The sequence below is a fragment of the Nesoenas mayeri genome (genome assembly GCF_963082525.1).
Source record: "Nesoenas mayeri genome assembly, chromosome: 5".
Classification (NCBI taxonomy): Eukaryota; Metazoa; Chordata; class Aves; order Columbiformes; family Columbidae; genus Nesoenas; species Nesoenas mayeri.
Window position 1 is genome coordinate 48,402,095 of NC_137548.1, and position 27,638 is coordinate 48,429,732.

At 38.3% G+C, this 27,638-nt stretch overlaps 1 protein-coding gene across 3 annotated transcripts in view; it reads right to left on the minus strand.

Annotated features, from left to right (window-relative positions):
• The window catches only part of CD44 (CD44 molecule (IN blood group)), a 78,746-nt gene that overhangs the window by 38,079 nt on the left and 13,029 nt on the right, over positions 1 to 27,638 (minus strand). For 2 of the 3 annotated variants that reach the window (XM_080344972.1, XM_080344970.1), the window contains exon 1: positions 21,210 to 21,349. The exons of the other annotated variant lie outside the window; for it this stretch is intronic. In XM_080344972.1, coding sequence (XP_080201098.1) covers positions 21,210 to 21,276 — 67 coding nt within the window. In that variant the 5' untranslated portion in view covers positions 21,277 to 21,349. Of the gene's footprint in view, positions 1 to 21,209; positions 21,350 to 27,638 lie in introns of those variants that run through there. 3 annotated transcript variants of the gene reach the window in all.

Below are 27,638 nucleotides of genomic sequence, written 5' to 3' on the forward strand. Positions count from 1 at the left end.
ACTTTTAAAATACCATTAACAGTAACATGCAAAAGATGTAAATACATTGTGTAAGCCTTGGAAGCTACATTACTGCAAAACTAACTGAAGGTATTTGAAAACAAAGTATTTAATTAATGACAGATTTTTTTAAAGATAATTGTAAGGTTCCCTAATTGTTTCACTGTAATGCCTTCACAGTGAATCCTTTTAAAATGAATGTATACATCAATACCCAGTTTCAGAACTAGTTCAGGCAAAACGCTCCTATTATTAGCTAGACAAAAGCCAAAAGCTTGCACTGGTTTGATGTTGCATGATCTGTATGAGACAAAACCTAAATTATCTTCACATATATTCTGAATAAGGACAACATTGTACTGTTAAATAGTCCCTGAAAGATCGTCTTTAAGCTCTTCTTTTTCAGCCTGCTAGGGAAGAAAGAGAAGCATCAACTACACGTTATGTAAGAGTCCACATGAATTAACTTCTTGCCCTCTGTTCATTCATCTTGACAATACTTCCCTCCATTTCAAAAGGCTTCCCCTTGCTGAGCTCACTCTTAGACATAAAAGTTTTACTGCCAACGTATGTCAGAGTTTCAATTTGTACTGCAGTAAGCCTATTTAATATTAAAGGGTGTCTTAGATGGATTTTAATTTAAAAATACTGTAAAGTTTGCACATTGAAGTAACTTTCAATGGCAAGCATTAAGAGGATAAAAATAATGAATAAAATAATAAAAAGTAGATGCCACAGTTGTGTTGCCCAATTTGTTTCCTGGCCTACAGGAAGGGAGCACCTCATAAAATTCACTACAAACACTGAACAAAAGGCATAAGTGCTGGAGACTCTGAGGACATCACACCCCATTCATCTTTATGTTGGAATGATACTGCCTACGTAATGAAAAAGGTACAATGGGAAAACAGTATGATCCAAGAAAAGTCTGTAACTGAATAAACTGAGATAAAATAAACATTATTTGAACATCTTTTTTCAACAAGAACAGCTAAGAAAGATGGAAGGGGAGGACAGGGAATAATCATGTGCATAGAGAAAATGAGGAAAGATCAGGATGCTTCAAAGCAATATTAATTAACTTTTCTCCTGCCCCACCTTTTCCCTAAGAGAAAAAAGTGGTTGCAACTCCAGACTGGAATGACAACTGCAAAGCACACTTAGTTGGAGTAGCCTGTTATTACTGGTGAAGAGAGGAGCATGACTCATTTTTACCTCAATTTTAACAGGACTTCCACATGCAAGAAAGGGAAAATAGACCAGCCTTCTCCAAATAATAAAAAGGGGTGTCTGTATCATCTATTTGAAATAAAAGTTGCAATATAATTATTTTCCTAGAAGACCCAAAATGCAATTCATGTACATTTGCATTGATACTTTCTATGTGAATAACAAGCAACTTTACTAAGGTCATTTTTGCCTGACAGCCTATTTTCTCCTATAGCATACATGTGGAAGCAAATTATATCAATCAAGATGTGCACTCTTCCTTCAGTTGCTTTCATTCATTGGTAAACTGAGCTCATTCTATCTACAGTGTATCTACTCAGTGTAAATTGCAAAGAGTGTTCCTCTTCACAGGGTACAGGAAACAAGGATTAAAAATACCAGACTAGATCCAGACTGTATGGTGTGTGAGAAGACTACCATTATTTGCAGCCAAAGTAGGAATTCAAGAGTATTGATGACTGCTTGTCCAAGGGATACTTTCACACAGGCAACAGAATTAAAATTCTTCCCACAAAAAGAATGTAAAAAATATCTCTTCTCCTACCTGCCCCCACTTATTTTGGCTACACTGAATTTTTTTTCCAGCCTAAATTGATATACGTTACATAGCTCTTTAACAGTCTTGGTGATTACCGTTCTTATTATCTTTATTTTCTTATGTTATAAAAAAATACCAAGAGGACATAATTTTTTAGTTTTGCAAAATTTATGGGAGACTATCATGTTTTCTCAAACTGCCTTTATTGTGACACAGTTGTTTTCTTCCAGGGAAAACCAGTTCTATTAAAATTTCTCTGATGACAGCCACGTCATGAGAGGTTTTGAAGGCAAGAATGAGGAAACTGTGTGGAATGGAACACTAACAAACACATTTTTCTTTCCAGGAGGACTTATTCCCTCACTGGAGGGCTGAGTTTCGTAGTCAGAGGAGAAACTAGGGGATTAATATAAAATGACAGTCCCAGCAAGTTCCCACACGTGATTCTGAACTAGTCACAATGTTTCCACAAGTGTCAGACACAGACATGCCCAGGACTGGTGTTGGGGACCAGAGGGACTAGGGACATGCAGTCACACCCCATGCTGAACAGTACCACATGCTCAAAGTAATTGCCATGGGTGCCTAGAAGTCACCAACGTACTCATCAGATGTTCAGCTTGCAGATCCAAATAGTTGTTGTCTTATGACAACACAATGAATAGATACCCTGCACAGAAGGATATGGCCCAAGACTACTGCTACGGGATGGAGCTGCTCTAACAGCTGCCATGTGAGCAACTTTTACTTTGGCTTGGAATGCTTCATATTCAAAGCCTGACATTATTTTGGAAGTTGTCCAGTCTGTAACTGTATTAAACATAAATGACCTAGACAGGAAAAGGGCTTCTCTTTAGTTTTCCCTTCTTGACTCTCTTTTCCCTTTAGAAAAGGTGGGCCTAAATTTGTTAATAATGAAACATACTCTGTGAAGCCCAAGACTTAATATTAAATTTGGGGATCAGATCACAAATTTCTGTTTGATTACTTACAAGTATCAAGCTCTGTGATTTTGGAACTAGATTTGTTTGGAACATCAATATATCTTCCAGTAACTTGAGGCTAATTTCTGAAGAACCTTTCCTGCTTATTTTGGGTTGCCTTTGAATCTTGCAGCTCATCCCAGATTTACTGAAATATTAAGTGAAGTTCACTTTTGTTTAGAGTGAATTTGATTCAGCTGTCATCAAACCTCACTCCATTCATGGCTTTAAAAAACTGTATTATATGCTTCATTACCCAGAGATCCCATTGTAGTCAGTTGATTAAAGTAAATTCCTTAAACTCCAAGTGTTGAAAATAAATAGGCTTATTGGAATAGGCTTAATGGAACTAATTGTAGGCTACAGCTACACACATGTACTTTTTTCCACGGAAATGCTCAGCCTGGCTCTACAACGTAATACTGTAGACCAGCACACCTCTGGGAAGTATCAGGCTTATTGAACGTGTGCTAACCAACTGCACTGCACACAGAAGAGATAAAGTTCTCAGGAAGCCTTGCTCCTGCAGTGTGGGAGATCATGCATGTGCCCAGGAGGCCCCGAGCAAAAATTGTGGCAATTTAACTATCAAAACTGGTTTTGAGGCCATCCAATTAGTTGACACTTTGCCCTAAAGTCATGTTGAGACAGCATGCTTTGTTTTTATTTTTATGGTATCTTCTACAACTACTATTAATGTTCATAACATTGTTGTCATATAGACACTCTGTTCATGAAACAGTCAATGTGGAAAAAAAGACCACAGCACCACCTAAAACTCACATGACTTTTCACAGTCTAAGCAAATTGCATAAACCCAGCATCTCCTCTGTGAAGACAGTAACTACCACATTTTAAAAATGGCAAAATACAGATACAGAGAATTCTGCCCAGAGCTGTCAAGGAATGCAGAGTTTTTTCTTTATGGTCCCATATTTTAACATCCAGACAATGGGTACCCATAATTGAATTAATGAAAATATTTCTAGTCTTATCAACAGAAAACTTATCAAAAATAAAAGTTGGGTTAAATTAAAAACTTAAATTATTTTTTCCATGCTGAGCCTTATAGACTAATTTTGAGTGAAGGAAGAACCATGGTTACCCAATCCACATTTTCCCTTAGTACAGGAAGGTCAAATCCAATAATTTGATGTTGATGTCACTTAGCTGGCTTTAACATATTTTTTCTCTGTTGCAAGCAACAAGGCAGGGCAAAACTCATACTGTGTGCCAAACTATTACTGATCCCTTCAACCCTTTTGAAGTTTCAGAAGAGCTTATTCAGAGTGAATCACAAACAGCACTCAAATCTTCCCTTCTGTTCTCTCTGATAGCTGGCAGGCTTTATGGCCTGACAGGTCATGATCTTTTCCTGACATCCATATGATGTGCTACAGCCAAAAGACGAAGTTGTTTAATAATAGCTCTTAAAAAAGGCAAAAGTTACTAGACATGTCTGAATTGTCATCCTCATTAGTCTCATCCAGACCATGAGACTCGTGTGACTCAACCCAAAGCCATGGAATACCCCTAAGCATGCAATGAATTTTATGAGCATGGAGTACATAAACTTCCACACAGGCTCTTTCTCCCTGTCTTTCCTGGCACTTCTGCTCCTTTGTCTCAAGCAGCTGTATGCAAGCCATTCTCTGCTATTGCCATTAGTGTATCTAAACCAGGCTCAATTAATAATTTTCAGCCAAAATCACTAACTCCAGTTCCACAATTTGTCAGCTAGAGTCCACTAGTCTGATAGAATTTACTGAGACAGACTAAAGAGCACTGTCCTTTCATGAAAGTGTAAGTTACACCCAAATTATTAATACTAGGAGCTCATTAGAATTTGTCACAGGAAGAAGCCAGGTGCAATCTCCATCTCCACCCTGGTTCTGCAACCTTTACACATAATGAGTAATACTGACTCATGCAAAGTCTTCTGATTGGAGTTAATTTTCCATATTTTTGATCCACTGTATGGATGCTTCATGCACTGCTCCATGCTTTCAATTGTTTTCAAGACAATACCTAGCGGTTTCATCCTCAAAGTGGATGCTTATATTTAAAAAAAAAAAAAAAAAAAGTTATTTTAACAACTGCAGAAACTGCAGAGATACATAAAAGCAAATGAAGTGGAAGATTTGAAAAAACCCTGCCCCCCTTAAACAAAAACCTGTAGAAGAATATTTAGACACAATGTTGTTAGCAGACTTCTTGGTAAAACCGCAGTCTGCATTGCATGGCAACCAGGAAATGTTAGTGTGCTGTTCTCATGGAGATTTTCCTTTTTGGTTTGTAGTTCAAGATGACTGATAGGTCACCAGGATGTGACAATTTGGGGCTGAAAACAGGGAAAGAACTAGAGGTTTGACAATGCAGATAGCTTTCATTCTCTGTTTTAAAATAACATCGTTTTTACATTTATTGTAAGAACTTTCTTCTAAATGTATTAAACAGATTTCAAGCTCTAGGCAGATATACATGGGTAAACATTTCCTTATAATCACAGATCATTTAATCTTGTACCCACACTTCTGAACAGGAACAACCATTAGCTTAGCAGTGATATCTACATTTTGAATATTAGCACCTGCTTTAATGCATGCTAGTAATGAAGTAAAGTGGCTTATTTGAAACGGAAGAGCCTCCTAGTAAGTACGGCTCCCCTCCAGGCAAATCTAGAAATTGGGCCATATGAGTCCTAAGATCTAGGGAGGTCTCTCTCAGTTCAGACCTATCTCTAGTTGATGTTTGAGGTTTTTTAATGTTTCTCAGGAAAACTATTTCATAGCTAAATAAGAATGCATATTTGACTCTTGACTAGAGGAAGTGCCCTCTGTATACAAAATTTAATATGGTACGGTTTCATGAAACATCTCAGGATCCAAGACATTTTTTCAACAGATACACTAAGACAGCCCAGTTACCATCATTTTCACATCTGAGGAAACTTAAATGTACAAAAGTATCATTCGGTGATTACATAATACACTACAATATACGTGGGCCAGAGTGGCAATATTATTTGCTGAGTATTCCACCATTTATTTAGAGTTTATTAGTAAAACCATTCACTAAAGCAATTTGCAGCCTAGACAATTTTAATAGGATACAGAGGATTCTACCTTTATGTCAGAAGCTGGACTAAAGTCCAGGTCAGCATTGATGAGAACCACTGGATAGCTGTTTGCTAGTTATGTAAAATGATTCCTTAATTTCAGGCCAAATCACTAATAGACATGTGTCAGCATCATTAAAACACACCTACAACTGAATCCCTCAGGGCCTGATAGAGAAAGGAAAATTGTGCTGGGAAAATCAGTCTCTAAACTGGAATGACTATACAATGATCAAAATTTAGAAGTCAAATTCTGCAGGATCCATGTGAATAAAACAAGTTTGTGTCTATGAGGCTTCAGTCCTTTACCATTACAACAAAAAAGCACCAAAGATGAAGCAACATGTACAGTCATTTAGTCTGCCTGGTTTATGTTTTACTGTTTTCCCAGTTATATTCTTGCTCCACTAGCCACCATTCTCTACAGAAAGCAAAGAAGCAAACCTGGAAATAAGCCACCTACACCATAAGTGAGGCTTCTCCAAACAGTGACAGTGAAAGTAAGTCTTTACAGATTCTAGGGAGTTGTCAGATGAAATACTTGCCTTGGGGTTTTGCCAAGTTGTGAAACCTAAAAAAATGTACAGGAAGATTTAGTGGGAATAAACCTTCTTTTCTGTTTTGGAAGTATCACTTGTGTATTCTTAAAGCAAAACAAGGGTTTTCCTTTTCAGGTTGAAATGGCCTTTCATTTTGAAACTTAATTAGTTTGCACAAAATAAAATTATTTAAGAAAGTTTAAATGTATATATGGTTGCAATACAAGTAGAGTGTTTAAGGAACCAGTCCAATATTTCCCTGTAGCATTTTTAAAAGTTTCATGTTTTCATTTCAGTTTGGCATAGGAGAATGTTGTAAATCTTGACAATTTTCATGTGAGAGGAAAAAAATAGTTATACCCCTAAGAGATTCTCTGCACACCTATTTTTTCAAAGACAGTAAAGTCCAGGGAAGCACTTGTTGCAAGGAGTTCCTGCTATAGACAACATATTCTTAGAAGTTGGGTATGGTAACAAAGCAAAGATGCCTCCCCACAGATTAAAAAGAAACAAAACTAAATAAATAAATTGAAAAAAAAAAATTCTGACCTTTCCTTGAAATTGTGCTGAAACTGTTCCTACTACCAAGTTGAATTTTTCTACCTACTAATTTGGGCTGAAAGGCCAAATAGATAGCAGCTTCCTCAGTCAACTACACAAAATGTCATGACATAGCCTTGCTGACCCTGCTCCTTAGAATTAAACCTGGTGAGAGGGGTCAAGGACAACAGGAAGAGCTTTTTCAAATATGTGGCAGATAAAACTAGCAACAGAGGCAATGTAGGCCCACTGATGAATGAGGTGGCTGCCCTGGTCACAGAAGATACAGAGAAGGCAGAGTTACTGAATGCCTTCTTTGTCTCTGTCTACTCTGCCGGAGGCTGTCCTGAGGAGCACCATACCACTGAGGCCCCAGAGGAAGGCAGGACAACAGAGGAGTTTGCCTTGGTTGATGAGGACTGAGTTAGAGAGCAGTTAGGCAATCTGGACATCCATAAATCCATGGGTCCGGATGGGATGCACCCACGGCTGCTGAGGGAGCTGGCTGAGGTGATTGCTGGGCCGTTCTCCATCATTTTTGCCAAGTCTTGGGAAATAGGAGAGGTGTCTGAGGACTGGAGGAAAGCAAATGCCACTCCAGTCTTCAAAAAGGGCAAGAAGGAGGACTTGGGTAACTATAGACCGGTCAGCCTCACCTCCATCCCTGGGAAACTGATGGACCGACTTATCCTTGGTGCCATCTCAAGGCATATCAGGAATAAGAGGGTCATTAGGGGCAGTCAACATGGCTTCACCAAGGGGAAGTTGTGCTTGACCAACCTCATTGACTTTTATGAGGACATAACAAGGTGGATAGATGATGGCAGGGCAGTGGATGTGGTCTACCTTGACTTCAGTAAGGCATTTGACACAGTCTCCCACGGCATCTTTACAGCTAAACTGAGGGAGTGTGGTCTGGATGATTGGGTAGTAAGGTGGACTGCGAACTGGCTGAGGAAGCCAGAGAGTTGTGGTCAATGGGATGGAGTCTAGTTGGAGGCCTGTATCTTGTGGAGTGCCTCAAGGTTCAGTACTGGGGCCTATAGTATTCAATATATTCATCACTGATTTGGATGAGGGAATAGAGTGTACTGTCAGCAAGTTTGCTGATGACACCAAGCGGGGAGGAGTGGCTGACACACGAGAAGGCTGTGCTGCCATCCAGCAAGACCTGGACAGGCTGGAGAGTTGGGCGGGGAAAAATTCAATGAAATATAACAAGGGAAAGTGTAGAGTCTTGCATCTGAGTAGGAACAACCCCAGGTTCCAGTATAAGTTGAGGAAAGACCTATTAGGGAGCAGTGTAGGGGAAAGGGACCTGGGAGTCCTGGTGGACAGCAGGATGACCATGAGTCAGCACTGTGTCCTTGTGGCCAGGAAGGCCAATGGCATCCTGGGGTGTATTAGAAGGGGGGTGGTTAGTAGGTTGAGAGAGATTCTCCTTCCCCTCTACTCTGCCCTGGTGAGACCATACCTGGAATATTGTGTCCAGTTCTGGGCCCCTCAGTTCAAGAAGGACAGGGAACTGCTGGAGAGAGTTCAGTGCAGGGCAACAAAGATGATTTAAGGGAGTGGAGCATCGTCCTTATGAGGAAAGGCTGAGGGAGCTGGGTCTCTTTAGCTTGGAGGAGACCTTATTAATGTTTACAAATATACAGGGTGAATGTCTCAAGGATGGAGCCAGTCTCTTCTCGGGGACAACCAATGGTAGGACAAGGGGTAATGGGTTCAAACTGGAACACAAAAGGTTCCACTTAAATTTGAGAATAAACTTCTTCTCAGTAAGGGTGACGGAACACTGGAACAGGCTGCCTAGGGAGGTTGTGGAGTCTCCTACTCTGGAGACATTCAAAACCCACCTGGACACATTCCTGTGTAACCTCATCTAGGTGTTCCTGCTCCGGCAGGGGGATTGAACTAGATGATCTTTCAAGGGCCCTTACAATTCCTAACATTCTGTGATTCTGTGTGAAGTGGATCTCTGAAAAGGAGAGATGTGGCTGGGGATACAGAGAGTAGCCAGAGAGGGATACGCTGCAGTAGGAGGATTTCCTTTCTCCAACATATGTTAATGAATATTCCTTACTTTTCTCTTACTTCAGTAAGTGTACACCGGAAATGGGATGTGAGACAAAACGCGAGCTGTTGACTTCCTTCTAAAACGTCCTTTGTAACGAATCTGCCTACTGGTCACCAAGTCATTGTCTCTTTAAGGGATTGAAGACTTTTGCCCATTGGTAAACAGATAATCTGATAGCTTTCCTGGCTACTAAATTTTAAAAGTGGATGTGGGAGTGGCACATTAATGAATCAAGAATTCATAGCGTCATTCAAAATGCAAGTAACTACAAGAAATATGCTTCATTCCTCAGCAGTTGCTGCAGGAAGAAAAGCCTGTTAATGCATCTTCCAAACATACTTCATCTGCTTGGCAACTATAGCTCTGGTAAACACCCTGAGTGAGCGTATACAGTGTCATCTCTTACAATAAACTTCCTTGCTGCTGACACTAGTATTATTCTTTTTGCAATAGTTTCACCCAATAATGAATTGAAAGTTTTCAGACTCCACTAGAACATGGTACAGCTGTGCAGCACCTCAGTGGAAATATTGCAGGCAGTGAAATCATAGTCCTGGAATTAGACAGTCATCAGGTATGTCCCCCTCAAGGCGATGAAAACATAATCACTGTTGATACTAGGAAAGCTTCAGGCTGTACAATGAGTAGACTAACCCCTACCACTAAGTAACAGGGACTTTGGAGCAAATCAGTTAGGATCAGTTCCACACAATCCAGATGAAGAAACATATATGAAATAAAGCTGGTGAATAATAGTCAGAGTCTGATTTTCATTGTTTGACTGAAAGCAAATTGTTCAGGCATTTTGGGTACAAGCAGGTGAGACACAGTGTTGCTCAGCAGACAGACACCCAGTCTGGAGCTCAAAGGGCCTTATGCTTATTCCGTCCTCTGTCACATACTAGCAGATAAGCCAATTCATCTCTTTACCTCAGTTTACAACTAACCTTAATAATGAAATTTTAGATTTACAGAAATAGAATGCTGCACTGGCAAAGAACTATTACCTTGTTATTTTATTGTGTTCTTACAGTTTTTACATTCAGCCTCCGTCTGAGCTTTGACAAGTCACAGGAAGTATGATTTAAGTTCTGTGGTTATTTGGGTAAAAAATTAGTACAAAAATCAGTCCTGTGATTAATGAGTCCAATTAAATGACAGATTTTGAATTCTAATTATTTGTAGTATGCTACTTAATAATAATACCAGGTATGATTTGAAACTATTTGTCACATAATATTGATTATTTTTTGTGGTGGTGGTTTTTTTCCTAAACCATTTCTGAACTAAACCCTGTGCATTTTATATTTCCTCTGGTCTTCTGAGTTATAAGGGAAAACCTTCAATAGGTATTCTCAACATTTTTAACTCATTTGTACAATAGGTTCATTATGGGAAAGTAAGAATTGATTAAAACCGAAAAAGAGAAAAAAAGACACTGAGTAAGAAGCAGAACATCTATTGAATTTAACAAGGCCATTTCAAATGAAAACAGAAAAAGGAACCCCAAGAATATTTTTAAAAGCTATGAAAGCCAGCCAGTTAAAATAAAGATAACATTGGTCTGGCAGGCAGGCTAAAAAGAAGGCAGCTGCTCAGAATGTGCCTCACAATATAAGACATGTCAAAGGACAAATCCTAGTAACAAAAAACAGCGGAAAAGGACTGCCCAAACAGTACTTATTTCAAACTCAGCTTCCCCACAATGCAGATGAACTAACTCCCAGTTTATTTTACAAATGTATTCAATTTTTTATTTTTTTCAAATCCATGGGAAAATGAAAATGAAATCCAGCCTTTTTGTAGAAGTTGTACAAATTTATAAGGTGGTACCTTATATAACAGTACAAAGTAGGACAATAGTAAACACTTAATTCAGGGATCACAGTTGTTAATTGCATATTGATTAAATTATTGTCTGATAATCAATTGAATTTGGCCTGCTAGAAATCAAACTGGAGAACAGAAACCTCCAATGTGATGCATGATTCAATGAGTCATACTAAATTCAGATTTCTCAGATTAAGAATACAGCTATAACCCTTGTATGTAACTTCGCAGTTTTAAACACAGATAAAACACTACTTTTGAATATTTGTGATTTTCACAAAAAACCCCAAAAAAACCAAAAAAAAACCAAAAAAAACCCAAAACACAAACAAGCACACAACAACCAAAAAACAGAACAAGGTATAGTATCATCTATATTCTGAAGGTGTCCAGAATATGGAAGATTTCTGAGTCCTAAAAAATTTCTGGATGAATGATAATCAAGTCAAAACCAAAAACTGAAGAAAGTTACTAGAGTCAACTGTTAGCAAAAAGCAGTTGACTTACTTTGTAAAGTTACAATGAAAAACTGCTTTCTTTCCACAGTGGGAATTTGAATATCTTCTGCTAGCAGTGCTATCTGGTCATTATTATCCACAAAACTTTACAAATGGTGTGATTTGAAGAGATCAGAAATGCTGGATATGAAAAAGAAAGTAAAGAAACAATCTTGGAAGAATGTGTTCTCTTAAGAACAGATCATGGAAGAAGTCTGAAGAGCTTAATTCAGAGGCAACAATCAAAGGTGAAAATTGCATATCCAGGTGTACAAGCCACTGTAGTTTCAGAGATGGAGAGTGGGTTCATTTCAATATGTTCCTGTCCACAAAAACCCAAAAAGTACACCACCAAAGGTACATTTTCAGTAGAGGAATGGCAACCATTGTGCTTTTAAGAGCACTGGGAAGCAAACTACACACTACTGAAAAAAATAAAAACACACATTTCATTTTCACTTGCTGAAGACCTTGAAATTTTACTGTGGAAATATTAGGGCAGACTAATAGTGAAAAAAACACTAAACTTAAGATTTTTGTTGGCAGAAAGACTTGGCTTGGATCTGAAGTAAGTGTGATTCAAACAGAAAGCTGCCCCTGGAAATTATCACTTTGTAAAAAGCATGCTACCAATTAACACAATTCACTTAATCAAATCTCGCCTAGAATCTATAGAGATCAGTGGGAAAGGCCTTATGCTACCCTAAATCACTGCAACCTTCTGACAATGGAAGAGAACACTGTCATTTCTACTACTCCCTCTGTTTTTTCCCCAATACCAGAATGGCAGGGATCCCATAGCCTATAACCAGAATGCCTGGGTCAGCAAGCAACTTCTACTGGAATTTCTGGTGGCAAAATATTTACATTTTCTGGACTCTATATCACTCTATCCACCCACATACTACAGTTTCAAGAATCTTGAGATTCATACTGAAAATACTGATGAGCAAGAAACTTTCCCAAGATGCATGCAGGTTATTCATAACCCAAACCAAACGTTCAGCTAAATATCTTTGATAATTCTCAGTCTTAGATTTGACTCTTTTACAATTGACTTAATTAAAAAGTCTGTTAAATAACTATAGTTTACAATTAACATTGGTATGTGTACAATGCTGTTGCTATTAGAAATGAGGTGAGAATAATAACATGATTAACATATTTTTTCCTAGTAAAAAAAAAAAGTTTATTTAAACACCCAAAGGTGCTAGAATCATCATGAAGGCAGTGATTTTGCTGTGATGCTCACTGTTTCTAGTAATCTTCTATTTTAATGAGATATAGCTGGATTTTATTAAAATATACAGAGTCTTTGAATGGCAAATGGTACACTGACAGGCCTCAATTCGGGTACTGTGAGTTTCATGACATTGGAAAGCATCATGAAGTCAGATTCACTCTGAGCAAGAGTCAGTTCAAGAAGAAAATCAGGAATAAGCCATCTTAGTAAATACATAATCCTAGATAGGTAGAAGAAGTCATTAGGAAATATGAAAGAAGAAGAAAAAAAATCTCCATCTCCAGAAAGAAACATGAACTACTTGTTATACGAATTACCTGTATAAAAACATACTCTTTGCAAAGCATTAACAGAAACCAAATTTGGATTCAGTCATTTGTCTTAATAATCTCCAAGCCACAGGATATGCCTCCTCCTAGAAAACCGGAGGACTGAGCATTTCTCTAACCCCCAGAGACAGAAAATGCTGTCTAGCATTTGTGCCTAGTGATGTTATGAAAAAAAATTAATAACTGTACTCGTCTTACCCCATGATGCTCGAAGATTGCCTCTGCTTCACTCTTTAAAAGGCCAGTTAATTGTGTGCTCTTTTCAGAACGAACACAAACTATATCATTACTGGATAATGTGTGAGAGTCAGCAGGTCAAGGAGATATTGACAAAATATAGCAAAACTACTGTGATCTTTTTCCCCACTCAGTGAGCAGCCATGAAATACAGCCATTAGAAAAATAATTAAATAGGACTGATCTAATAGAAATGTCAGGAGATATGAAAACCATCATAAACACTGAGAACAGCTCTGCAATGTTTTACAGCACAACAGTGAGCAAATGGATTCATGGTTTTCTAAGGCAAGCCACAAAAGCAGGAAAGAAACTTCTCTCTAGGCAGTCATCACGGGAAGGTGTCTCACATGCTCAGAATGCCTGCCTGTTACTGATTCCAGTACAAGAATTGTGAATTGGATAGCTGCCTGTCTAAAACCTTAACTGTGCCCATTCAGTGATGGACTGGAACTACCAAATGTCTATTCTCAGTAAGCTATAAAATTATTTTGTTACATTCTAGAAAAGAGGAGTTTAGAGCTTAATTTGAGATATTAATAAATGTATTTTTCTTTTCTCTGCTAGAAGAGTTTTTGCTTGATGTTGAACACAATGCCAGCAAGTCACACTTGGCAGCACAGTAGGCCAAAATCAAAAGAAAATCAGAAAAAATAAAAATAAGAGAGTTTTCCTGCCATTAACATTTTCTCTGAGGCCTGTCTCTTGGAAGAAGAACTTAGTCTATGCATTTCATTTTTTCCTGAGAATGACTAAGCTGCTATGTGGAAGTTTTACTAGATCAAAGGATATAACCTTCTATCACAGACACAGGTTGACAAGAGTCTATCAGATTTATTGGACTGCTTCAGCCATATGTCCCAGAGAAATGAAGATGGATTAGATAATAGGTGCAAAAAACAAAAGAGTTTTTGAAAAGACGACATGGACATTAAAAAAACATACATGTGTACTACCTGGATACACATAGTTGCTATACAGTGACACTCAAACATCTCTGGACTAGTAATCTTCTGGCTGCATGGCCTTCTGGCATTGTGGCCAGGTGGCCCACATTTGGGTTAGAGACAGTGGGTCTATTCTTGGCTGCTTCTTTGGTTTGCTGGGTCATTTAATGTCTCCTGGCACTGAGTTTTCCTGGAGTATCAAGTTTTCATGTAGAAATACCTCCAAGATCTCAAAAAGCTGGTATTTATCACTAGGAAGTACTGTTCCAAACAGGAGAGAAACTTGACTAAGTTTAAGATATCATTCTTCAGTCAATTATAAGATCAATTCTAAAGTTCTTTAACCCATTAAAGTGTTACATTTGACAGTAAGACAAAAGATTTAAGTCAATTCTCATTTGCCAAACAACTTAAAAATCCCTAATTATAAAAATATATGTCTTTAATAGAACTTTAAAAGAAATGTACATTTTGCATTTGCTGTTGTGTAACAGGAACCAAGTGCTTTTGAACTGGAAATATCTGCCAGTCTTGTATATAATAGCAAACACACAAGGAAACAGGATAAAGTTGTCAGAGTGAAAAAGGAAAGTTTTATCTGATTTTTATAGCACTGCTACTGGATAAACTGATTCGAACAGAATGAATATTATTTCACTTCCACATTCTAAATGTTTACATATGTTGAATTTATGCATAAGCAATATGTAGGAGCTGAGAACAAAAATATTATAAATATGAAAACTCATTAGCAAGAGAGGCTTTTTTTTCTCTACACTTACACATCTGAGTGAATGATGGAAAAGGGAAATGGCACATAAATTTATGGAGGACACCTAATCAAGCAGGAGGAGGAAGAACAGGGAAGTGACTGAAAGCAAAACATTAAAAATAGTTCAGGCCTCACCCTGTGTAACTTCATTATTAATGAATCATGTTTCTTCATAACTGGCAAATACTACTTTTCCTTGAACCTGCGCAGTTAACTACTCCATATTCCTTGTGCAGAAGCTTAACCCAGAGCACCATGAAGGAGCTGGGAAGACCTTGCTGCCTTAGAAGTGATGTACTGTATCACTGCCTTAGCCTTCTTATTCCATGATAGGGATACTCCATCTTTTCTATAAGATGTACATTGGCCAATGGCAAAGAGTAGGTAAACGACTAATCACTAACATCACAAATCAACCCTATGGCACTGTTGAACTATGGCATTTACATGCTGTAGAAAGCAGCTTCCAGCTTGCTTAGTCTGAGTTGGAATGTGTGCTTTGCCTTCTCCCTGAAAACAGCTGCAGTCATACTGCTCTGGCAAGCATAACACCAACACCTTGCTGATAAGCCTCCCTGGTGGCAAGATATGTTCTCTCAGAGAGGTTGCCAACTTAAGGTTGGTGCTTGAATTTTAGACCCTGATTTGGATAGCAGCTTGCCTGCTGCTTGGACAGAGCTCATTCACCTCTGCCCACAGGGTCCTGGGTGGCCACACACACCATGTGCTGAGCTCCAATTAACCTTTTACTTCTGTATGGGAATGCTGCAAGAAACTATTCATTACACCTACCTACACATACAACACCCTTCTTCTCTACAGACACCCATTAACAAAAATAACAATTAAAAAGCCCCCTGAGAACCTGTTTTGCTAACCGTGAGACATATATAATTAACAAGAGCTATGTCACAGCAGATATTTGTTTTAAATTATACATTCTGTCAAGGGAAGTTTCTTATTTAAAAAAAGCAAATATTTAGTAAAACAGACATAAACTGTGTAGTTGATGATTGCTGGCTAATGCCCTTTACCTAGGCAGCTGTGAGTCTGTACCCTGGCAAACAGTTTTATAACCATCTCACATCACTTTTGGAACAGTATCATTAGCAGAAACAGAGTTGGAAGTTTTACCACAGCTGCTGCACACTTGACTTTTTTTTTTTCTTTCTGCAAAGACACAACACAGTCTCTTAGAGTTTCCACCTACTGAGCTTAAGTCAGGAATCAATAGAAAGAAAGCGAAACAACATATTTTTCAAACTGCAAATGCAAGTAAAATTCAGTTCTCTGTGATTTTTACTTTGAATCAGCATGGTTGCTTGAGCTTCCATGTTAGTAATTGCTAAAATTGTAATTATTCAACACCTTATTTTTTCTGTTTCACAGTGTGAGAGTTGAAGGTTATTGTACTGAAATAAGATTACTGTGTCATAAAATGCAGCCAGAGTTGTCATGTAGAGGAACTGGAGAGTCCCAAAACCAGTGCATAGAAAAGGGAGTTCATTTATGTTCTTGATTGTGCACACAGACTCAAAGAGTGACTGCAGGTTTTATTAGGCAGGAAACAGTTAGAGAGATTTGAACTTCAAATCACAACTAACTGAACTTTCAGTCTGACTGAAAAGATTCTCCAAGGAAAACACATCTTTCTCAGTTGCCATTTCATATTACTGTCTGCAAATTCACTCATATGACAAACTGCTCTGTTGTCCCTTGGGTGGGGTCAGCTCTGGCAGAAGCAGCAAGGGAGGAAAATCACAGCCAGCTGCTACTGATATTACTGTTGATGCCACTGTAGGGAGGCCTGTGATTTGACAGGGAAGAAACTGATCAACATTCAGGCCTGACACAATCTTCTCTGCCACCACTATTAGCAGCAGCAAAAGAGGTCACTAATAATTACAGCATCTGATGGCTTTGAAATGATTATTACCTCCCTGAGAGTGAGAGATAACTGTGTCTTAACAGCTGATGATCTTCACACCTGCAGCTGTCAATTACTCACAGAAAATGGTCCAAACCACTAGATATATAATAAAGAAAACCTGACAGGTAAAGGCAAATAAGATAGACTGTGGATGTGGGTTTTACTTGGTAGCAACCATGATGTATGTATCTGAGACGTGTTGATGACAAACTCAACCTTTCTTGCTCTTCTCACTTTGCTGGCCTTCAATTAGAAGTTCAAAGTTCTCTAGTCTAAGAATTCAATTTAGTGCTGAAAAATGAAATTTAATAAAGCACGTTCTCAGTTACCAGCTCATGCTAAAATATCACATGTTTGGAACACAGTGAAATGTTCCAGTACAGTGTTGTATTGTTTTCAAAGTAGGCAAGATTACTGTAGTGGGTCATGTTTGTTTCATGATTATCTTTTCTGTGAAGTTACGGTTCATGGTAACTATGTACATTTATCATTGATCCTGGACAAAGGGATTTTAGAGAGGGTTTGGTAGAACACCTTCTCTCATTCTTTCATACTAGGTCCTCTTTTAAAAAAAAAAAAAAAAAATTTGTAAAAAACTGAATATATGCCACTTGAAGTTGAGAATTATTATCTTCTATCTTGACTGCATTTTCAGACACCTATCCATTAGTGCAGGAACAGAAACACAAGGCAAGAAGACCAGAAAGTAAATGGAGAAGCCTTTGTACAGCATCTCTGGAATTAAAAAAAACTTTTAAGTTCTTGAGCTGACTTATCCTCTCTTTATATCAGAAGCTTTACATAATTTTTTCCTTGTTGCTCTGCAATGTATTCCACTACCAGTCAACTAAGTTCATAACTAAAATTATCCTTTTATCAAAGAAGAAACAAAGTTACCAGAGGTCTTCTACTCCATCTTCTTACTCAGCAGCACAATCACCAATACCCAAAACGTCTAGTCTGTCCTTATCTAATCTGTCCTTAAAAACAACGTGTCTTAGCAACCTGTTTTCAGACCTCATTACTGCTGCTGTCTAGCCACTCCCTCTGAATACCACCTCTTCTCTGGCAAGAACATTGCCATCTTGCATTGTTTGCCCTTTGATTTTTAATTAACCCATATCCCACAGAGCTCACCAGAACTTTTTCCTCTGCCATGTCATCAATGCAGTTTTTACTTTTTGTAACTTTTCACATATCTATAGGCTCCACTCCTATTATACATTATTTTTTATTCGTAATTTATTTTCCCCTGTTCCTCACAGTTGCTATCCAAATTGGCAGAAGTGTCTGCAGAAGTTTACACTAGGTTCTTGGATAAGTTTCAGATTCCTTCTCTAATGTAACTTCTTCAAGACTTCATGCTTTCTATATAACTAATTTTAGTTGCTTACTGCAATCTACCTTGCTCTCTGTCATACAAACATCTCTTTGAGACCTACATTTTTCCTCAGTATGATTTCCTGCTGTCTTCTATAACTTCTTTGATTTGAAATGGCAGTTCTCCTTCAATTAAAGCATTTTTTTTACCCCTTCAGGAAATTCTTGAGAACCCATCTTTTCTACAAGTATTTTAGCAGTAATGAGCTCATGATTTGCTGTGCTGTTCATACCTGTCTATCAGTATCTCAGGACATCTCATTGTGACAGCACATTTCTGCTACAGCAGAACCTCATGCATGTTTAGGTGCTAGATAAATAACTGCAATAATAATACTGTGTTCAAGTCCTAGCCTCTAAAAGTAATGGGAACTGTTCTGGAACGAAAGACACACCAGGTATGGGGGGCAACATTTCATTTACCTTTGGCTAGACCTACAAGTGGTTTTAAAAGCATTTAGTTTAAAAAGTTCTTCCTCGAGTGTATGATGCTAAGCTTTTCTCTGACTTCCTGTTGTACATGGTTCTACATTGTTATGAACACCAATAACTAAAGAATCAACAAACATTTCTCCAAAGACTGAAAGATGATCATCTGTCATGGTTTGTTGGCTCTGTGTGCAAGTATTCCAAGGGAAGATACAAAGTTTTCATTAAAGGATGATGGAACTTCAAGTGAACTTTATTGAAGTCTAGTTACTTTGGACCTAGGAGAATAGCCAAGATACACACTGTAAGCACAAAGTGAAAATAAATTAGTACAAAGAGCTTCTTCAAACTGTTTTATTTACCAATTTACATGATGGATATATAAGCCAAGTGACAGGCAGGTCCCTTCCTTTGTGACTGACTGATAGTTATAGTAGTCCTTTCTCAGACCCTTGCCTCATGCTGACTCACAACCTATCCAACGCTATCAGCTAAGCTTCTCTCTCGCAGTGGTGAACTCATTCTCCCTCTTTTCACTCCCTTTTTTTCTCCCTTTTTTACTACTACTTCTATTCCAGCTTCTTCCAGTTTGGGGGTCAAAATTCTAGGATTTGCTTAGTGTTAACTAAGAAAACTGCAATAAATATTTTTACAAATACATGATGCTCATAGGGGAAAATCTCCCCCAGAATAATCATTAACCAAGACGTCAGCATTTATATCCTCCTGGATCCAGACTCCTTATACAATGAAATTCACATCAATATAATGAATACGCCTTGCACATATGTTAATGACAGTATGGGCATAACAGCATAGAACCCAGGATGAGTAACTTTTTCAGCTGCTCTCTATATCTCATCTTTCCTTTAGTAGTCATGTTAACAGAAATCCCAGGCCCCTTCTAATTTTGCCAAATTCTGCACTAAAAGAATCAAAATTCCAACTAAGGAGCACATCTGAATTCTGTCTTCAAGCCAGGTGTTTCCCAACAGCAGTGGCCAGTACTCTGTGATAAACAGCAAAGTCAGTGGTTTAAAAAAGAAAATAAAACCCCCATTAACTGCTGTTTTGAAATCCTTACTGACTACAAAGTCATGCTGGAATGTACCACATGCCAGCTAAAATATATTGTAGATATAGTCTAATATCTTGGTAAGCCATTAAAGAAACTTCCCTGTGGGGCATATGCGAAGTTTGACATACTTTTTGTAACTCTGCTGAAGTCTACATGATAGGGTTTTCTGCTATGTTTCACTGTAAGAATGCATTACTTCCAGAGTCACTGCAGACCCTGCTTCTTTAGGATTCTCCTGGCAGTCATAGAAGAAGAAGTCAGTTGAGTAGATGATAACCAAATAATTACAATACTTAATACAGCATACAGAATTGGACCAAGCCAAGTTTTAAACATATCTCAGACATACTTATTATTCCTACAGTACCCCTGCACTTTGTTTAAGGGCTTTATCCATATACTTTCTTTTAGCGAGAGCATTTGGTACAATAGACATACAATTTTATAAAGAAAAACAATGAGGGTGCTGCAGCTATCACAGATATGCTGGGAACTGTTCACTCTGCACACCATTCACAGCCCAGCAGGGCTGCAACCATTACAGAAGTATCCACTGCTGCTCAAATGAATGAGATATATATTTACTATACACATGCACAAAGTCCTTCGGTGACAATGGTCATATATTTTGTTAGACTCATGGAACCGAAGATTAGAAAAATAATGTAGAAAAGTAATTGTTAACCCTTACCACAAAATGCCTTGAGGCAGTTGTTGTCACAGTGAGAGTCTATTAAAAGCATGGCCATTTCCCTCAAACATGCACCATGTGAAATTTCAAAAGCATTTTGTCATTTTGGACACACAATGTTTATTTATTTTCTCTGTATTGATGTTTCATTTTTAAAGACAAATATTTGAAGTGGGTAATGAAGCTACAGAAAGTTAATTGATGAACTTTGTGATCACTTCTAACCCGCTTTGTTCCAAAATCTCATCAGTCAACCACAAAGAAAGCTGAGGGAGTCAGAAACAATATGCTTGGCATAAAAGCTCTTCAAATTTCAATCACAGATCACTGCAGTTTTGCTTCTGTTCAGCAAATACAGTATGTATTAGGTGTTAGTTCAGCCCATGTAAACTCAAGAATACAGTTGTTGTACACTGGGGGATCCATCCCCATCTGCCCAGCCCTCCTCTTTACTCTCTGAAATGGAGCTGGAAGAGCAAACTATGTAACAGCAGTAACATTGTCAAACTGAGCTTTACTAGAGCTATTTTAAATTCCCTGATGTACTTCTACTCTTAGTTTAAACTTAACTTTAATGATCTACAATTCACTTTTTATAGATCTGGAATTGCCCTTTACAAGTAATATGAAGCTTTCCATGACTGTACAGACCAGCACAGCTGAGGTTACAGTTATAAAGCATCTCTGATAATTCTTACAAATAATAAAACTTTATATAATAAAGATAGATGCAAGAAAACTGTTAGCTATCTAGCTCTTGCTTTCTGAAGCATAAATTTATTAGCAACTGTACGTGTTTTCATTCATAAAAAACTTACGTGTTTCTGTTAGACAAAGCTTCAGCAAACATAATCCAAAAGTTGCCGATAAGAAGAAATTGGCCATTATTTTCTCAGAACGGGTTTGCAAAAACAGATATCCTTGCAAGTCTCAGAAGGAAGAAAAGTCTCGACGCTTGTTAAGCCTGCAGTCAATGAGTCTGAAGTTGGCTGCACTTTTTATTCTGATTCAAAGGAACAGAAGTAATGACATAACTGGGAGGGGGAGTTCCATCAAACCATCAAAAGTCACACCCATATTGCAACAAAAGTTACCCAGCAGTGGAAGGGCGGGACGGAGGGGAAGGCGGGGCGAGGGGGGGGAGAGAAGCGGGCAGAGAGCGGGGGCGGGCGGGGGAGGAGAGCTAGTACCGACTAAGCAGCCACACTCAAGTTTTAAAGAGGCACTAAACCTCCTCTTCTTACACAAGTACAGTCAAAAGTTACGCTTGCCGGAAAATTTGTGTAATCTCTCTTGAGTTAGCTCTGTTTGTTACAAGCTTCCTCTTCTGCATTTTCAAATTGCAATCCAGGTGAACATAAAGCACTAGAGTTTCTGAACCTCAGCAGAGCATCCACAACTGCCTTGACAGTTCCCAAAAAAATTTTGCTTATTTTGTCCCATCTCACAATTTTCTCTTTTTGCCACTAAATTTAGAGCAAGCAAAATGCCTACACTGCAAAGAACCTTTCTAAAATGTTTCTATTCATCCCTGGAGAATAACCTCATGCAGAAGATAAGTTGAGGCAATTCAGTCTCCCACAGCCCACTCCACCCTTGGCTTCTCTGCACAGGTTGCTCCAACAAAAGTGGTAACTAACGGCAGTGCCAGCAGTCATACTAAGGACTAAGGTGGATATGTTATTGTATATATGGCATGAGGTAGAAGAAATTATTCCTCCTTTTCCAAATTTACAAAGCAGAGAAATGAATGAGAATGTATGACGGTCTTTGGCATTCAGACAAGGTTTCATTTCCCTAGGGATATAAGTTCATTGCAGTGTGGTGTTTTGTGTGACTCTAGATGCAATATGAAATCCTCGTTGAAGACCTCAAAGCCTCTGTATATAAGCAAAAGGCATGTCTGTTGTGTGCCTTAGTGATTTCTCATGGTTTCTCCATACATTGGTTTATCTTCAGAGCTGCAGAATCGCACAGTGATCTATGTGCAGTAGAACTGAGGGGTTGGTCAGGGATCACCAAAGCCAGTACATCTCACCTTTAACAATAAATTTGTGGCAATGACTGACATTCAGTAATGCCCTGATGTCAGTTTCATTTGGCAAATTTGAAATGAATAGTTCTATATCAGATTACCATTTTGTCTATCCTCCCACTTGAAACAATTTTCTTATTTTTTTTTAATCTCTGTTAACACAAACAATGGAAAAATACAGACAAGTCTTTCCAGCCACAAGCACACATGAACATTACACAAAGAGGTTTTCATTGCCTTGTCTTCGACTTTTTACTTAGAGATGGTTGGCTATCCTTTCCTCGGTCAGCCAAACTTTTAGCAACAGGTTCCAGCAAGCTTTTCCTATGGGTCTAGAATATCTGATGGAACAATATTAAAGTGAAAATCTTTTTTTTAAAACACATGGGAGCTTTTTATTAAGAAGCTAGCAACTTTGAAGTTACAGATAAAACACATTTAATTTAGTGAATATTGCTACTTTTTATATTTAAACAAATGGCTTTAAAAGCAAGGAAAAAAATATACACCTTACTGTTTATAGCAGCAGAAAAGAAATAGTTCTGTGAACTATAGTTATGGATACTTTGGCATTGAAATATATGAATGAGGTTTAGAGGGATTTAAAATGCTGGTGCACAGGAAATACATGTTGTAAGTTTAACTAAGCAAATATTTTTCTTCAATTGCTAAATGACTTTTAAAATTCACTCTATGGATGAAACCAAATAATGGATTATTTAATTAAAATTTATGTATCTTTTTTGATGAGTGTAAAACACCACTCTGTTAATGTCCTGTATTCACAATTATATGGAATGAAAAAATGAGAATAAGTATTCTTTGGCACAGAGAAATGAAGAAAAATGTTCATTTCAGGGATGTGGACAAGTGTTACACAGGCAAAGTCTTATTTTACTAGGAGTAGAAATTCCTAGTCTGACTTTCTATATCTGAATTTTCTAATTCTAGCCCTTCTGCCATCAGATTATGAACAGGTTGTTTTCTCAATCATTTGATATGCATCTTCTTAGTACTCTTCGTGTGTTTGGCAGGGGTGGGTGGTATTCTGCTTTGGAAAGTCTCTCTCTTGCTCATTCCCCTATAAAACTGGGCTAAGATTAGACATTTACACCAGATACATGGATGTGTTAGTACCTAATGCAAAAGAAAAAGCCAGATGTATACAAGAAAAATAATTCATCACAGTACGTCATTTCATGTGATAACCACAGAAATAATTAATAAACTGTATGCATATAACATGAAAATTTGCCCATTTCACATGCCATCTCTTTGCTTACACACAAGCCTAGGGCACACACTTGCATTCCAATGTACTGAGCACTTCAAAGAGCTGGTATTAACAAATAAGTAAAAAAGCTGACAGAAAAATATTTCATTCTTTCCCACCCAAACATGGAATTCCTTCCCTGAAATATGTTGGTCTGAGATAGACAGCAGTCCAAAGGTAGCCTGGGTGCAGGGCTTGATGCTACCCAGAAAATTAGTCAAAGGACACATACAGCTCTGAGGAAATTATTTTTTTGTTTTGGGGGTTTCTTTGTGAGAAACGCATAGCTTTTCATTTAGCTTGGGAAAATCTTAGTATATAGGAACAGAAAAATCCTAAAGCAAATATTCAGCAACACAGCATCACTTTAAGTTGAACCTATCAGTTTATTATTATTTGTTTTCATGACCTTATTGTTAACAATGCAAATCCCATAGTTAAGTGTTCAAGCTTTTGGAATTTGCTTACTCCCTTGGCAACAAGCAGGTAAATTACTGGCACTAAAAAATTGTAGAATAACAAGTTGTACCAAATGAATTAATTTTTCAAAAGAAAATGAAACAATATAACTAAAAAGGATTAAAATTCACCATTTAAAAATGTGATTTTCTTTGAAGCCTTTGACACAGCAGATACTGAATCTATGATGGTGCAATATAGTAGAGGAACACCAAAAGAATGCATCTGTCATTTTATCACATACATTAACTGCAGCCATCACCAATTAATTTTGATTAAAGGTCCTACTAGTGAGTACATGTATTGGAGCCCTACAACATGGGTTACAGTAATATAAAGAGATGTTTTTGTGGGAATCCCCATAGAGAATGAAATTCTGGCCTAGCTGAAGTCAAAGGCCAAAATTCCACTGTGGGGCAGTCTCTCCCTATATTGTGTATTTATTTGGATTTTATTACATGGACAGATTAGAAAGTAGATGTAACTGAACTTGCAATGAAAAAAATTACACGATGGAGGTCAGTTTCACTATCAAATGGGAAAAATTGAAAGATGGGAAGAAAGGAATTCTGTTTATGTCAAAATAGTTGACATTTCCATTGTAAAAAAAAGAAACTTTGAAAAAGAAAGCTCCTAATGTAAATATACATGTATATATGATCAGCAGAAAAAAAAAATCACTTAAAAATCCTTTTCTGAATGTATTTTGGTGGAAATTTCAAGCTTGTTTTGGGGAGTTGAAGAACATAGTCTTGGTGAATATATAAAAACAGAACTCATCAGGTAATTCTGGTCATGGCAGTGCACATTCTGGATAGACTACAGCTGGTCTATGAGACTGGCTGTAAATCAGTTTGGGGGGAGGAGAGAGGATTTTATACCCATTTAACTGTAATCTCAACAAGATACGGTATTTTAAATAAGATTTCCTCCCATGACCCTAGACTACAATAATTTCCTGCATTCCAGACTGGATTTAATTTCCATTATCAACCCTGAAATCAGGTTTTGCAATGGAAATGGATGTAAATGCCTCAATGTAGCAAAACCTGTACTGCACACTTTCCTTTGGCTCTGAGTGCTGATGGAAAGGCACAAGAAGAGCCCATGCTTGTTTAAGCCAGAAAAGCTACTCTTTTGACTGGAGGGCAAAGTACTCCCTTGGGAAGTTGGGCACCTGGTTCTACTCCCATCAACTTTTTGTTCCTATGTAATTTACAGCCTGTGTCCTGCAGAGAGTTAGGAAGATGAACAATGGCTCCTAGCTGTTTACTTCTGAAAAAGGCAGCAATCCAGATTTGGCACCTACCCTGTGGATTCATCAGCCTGTTTTACTGGTTTGCCCCAGATACCTAAACAATTCACTAATCCAATACAAGCAAAAATCTTAACAACAAGATTCACTCAAGTAGGCCAGAAGAAACCATTTGCAACAAGCTTTCTCCTGCAGCAGACCATGTGGCCCCATCAGTTTTCTTGTTCCTAGCACCATCCCAAAGCATACAGTCCCTGGCTGACTTAACATGGCTCCCAGCAGAGCACAGGAGATGACAGTACCAGTCTCCATTCACAAGTTTGCATAATACTGTACCCAGTTACTATGTCACTGTTGGAGATCGGGCAGGAAACCTGCACACAGCAACTGCCACCAGATATCCAAGCATGCAGCACAGACATGCTGACTAACTGAGCCAAAAGCAGCTGTGTAGAGGGCTGGGGGGGGGAGGGGCGGGGGGGGGCATTACAGGAGGACCTGAAGTGACATGGAAAGAAAAATACATTTTCTCTTTATGTAGTTTCAGTCTGCTTCTGCCCTCTCTCTCCCTTGACTGCTGTCCCAGCACAGAGCATGCAACAAGAACCTGCAAAATCATGTATCAGAGCATGAACTGCCATCTCTGTGTCAAGCATTATGTATTCCCCTTCCTTGCCCTTCCCTTCCTTCGCCTCCCCTTCCTCCTTTTTTTTTTGTTTTCAACAATAACTAAATCAAGCTTTTACTGGGCCATCTCCAGGATATGCTCTTTCTCATCTCCCTCACTCTCTTCTCCATTGTCTTTCCATTCTCTTCCTTTTGATTTTGCTTCTACCTTGACTCCTCTCTCTTATCTGCACTTATTTCTCCTTTTTCTTAGCCCCCATCCTTTCTCATCCACTCTCCTTTCTGTGCAGCATGTTAGAATAATTAAATCAAATATTTAAAGGTCCAGAAGAGCAGGTGAGCTTTAGAAAATACAAACATTCACATGACTTGGGAAATACTCAATATTTGCGTAAGCAAGCTGTTAACTCTACCTACAGATAAATTCTTAGGGGTACTTATGGCTAATATGGACCTGACCAGAATTCTTCAAAGTCAAGAGAAGTTTTCTAGTGATTCTGAGGAATATGGAGCCAAGCCAGCTGTGAACAGTGTTTGTTTTAGTCCCGTATCTATACTGTGATAACTCTGTGTACCATGTTAATTTTTTTCAATGTGTATATATAATCTGAAAGGACAGAGGGATTACATTAGATTCATAGCCACTGATAAAATAAAGAAAGTAAAAACCAAATTTTTGTCGGATTCATTCATAGAACAATTTCTGTCCACACCAGGTCTGTTTATGCCAGTCCTGCCATAGCCACATATAACATAGCGACATTTAGGCTGTGCCCTAAACTTAGTGTGGGAATGAATAATTAAGCCTGTCTTTTCTAGTTATGAAAAACACTAAAACCAGACCTCATCTGTATATATACAGAAACTTACTGAATTTCAGCAGTCTACCTGTTAGTCAGCTATGACCCTGTGAAAGGTGAAAGGGAAGGAAAAATATCCTAATTTTAGACCATAATATTCATGTTTGTTTTCAGAGAGAGAGATAATAGCTGGTTCCAGTCTGGCTTTAGAAGGGAGGGTGTAGGTGTGTGCACAGCATATGATGAACGGGGTGAGGAGGCTGACAGGCATAGCAACGCTAGCTTTTGGACTGCTGAACTTGCTGTGTGAAATACACATCAAGCAGTCTGCTCCTCTTATATGGCTTTAGATTAATGCATTGCTACAGCAGTACTGTCTTCTCCAACAAACAGGCAGTCCTTTTACCTTGTTGAATGTGCAAGCATTTGCCCTTTTCATTTCCCACCCAAAAAATATTTTCAAACCATGTTAGTTCTGCCAATTAAACATAACCAGGAATCAATGAACTTGGCTCCTCCTGGAGCAACAGCAGTAGCTAGTTTATTAAGATTGGATCCTTTCTACCCAGGCATACCCAAAGCCAGGACAGCTCTCTCCCTGGTCCCAACTGGAAAACAGGGAGCCTAAGGAGGTGCCTCAGGTCCAAACAGCACTAAGTGCCTCTTCCTCCCCAGTTTAGGAAGGATCAGGAATTACTGGAGGGAGTCCAGTGGAGAGTTACAAAGATGGTTAGGGGTCAAGAGCATCTTTCTTATGAAGAGAGACTGAGAGAGCTGGGTCTGTTCAGCCTGGAGAAA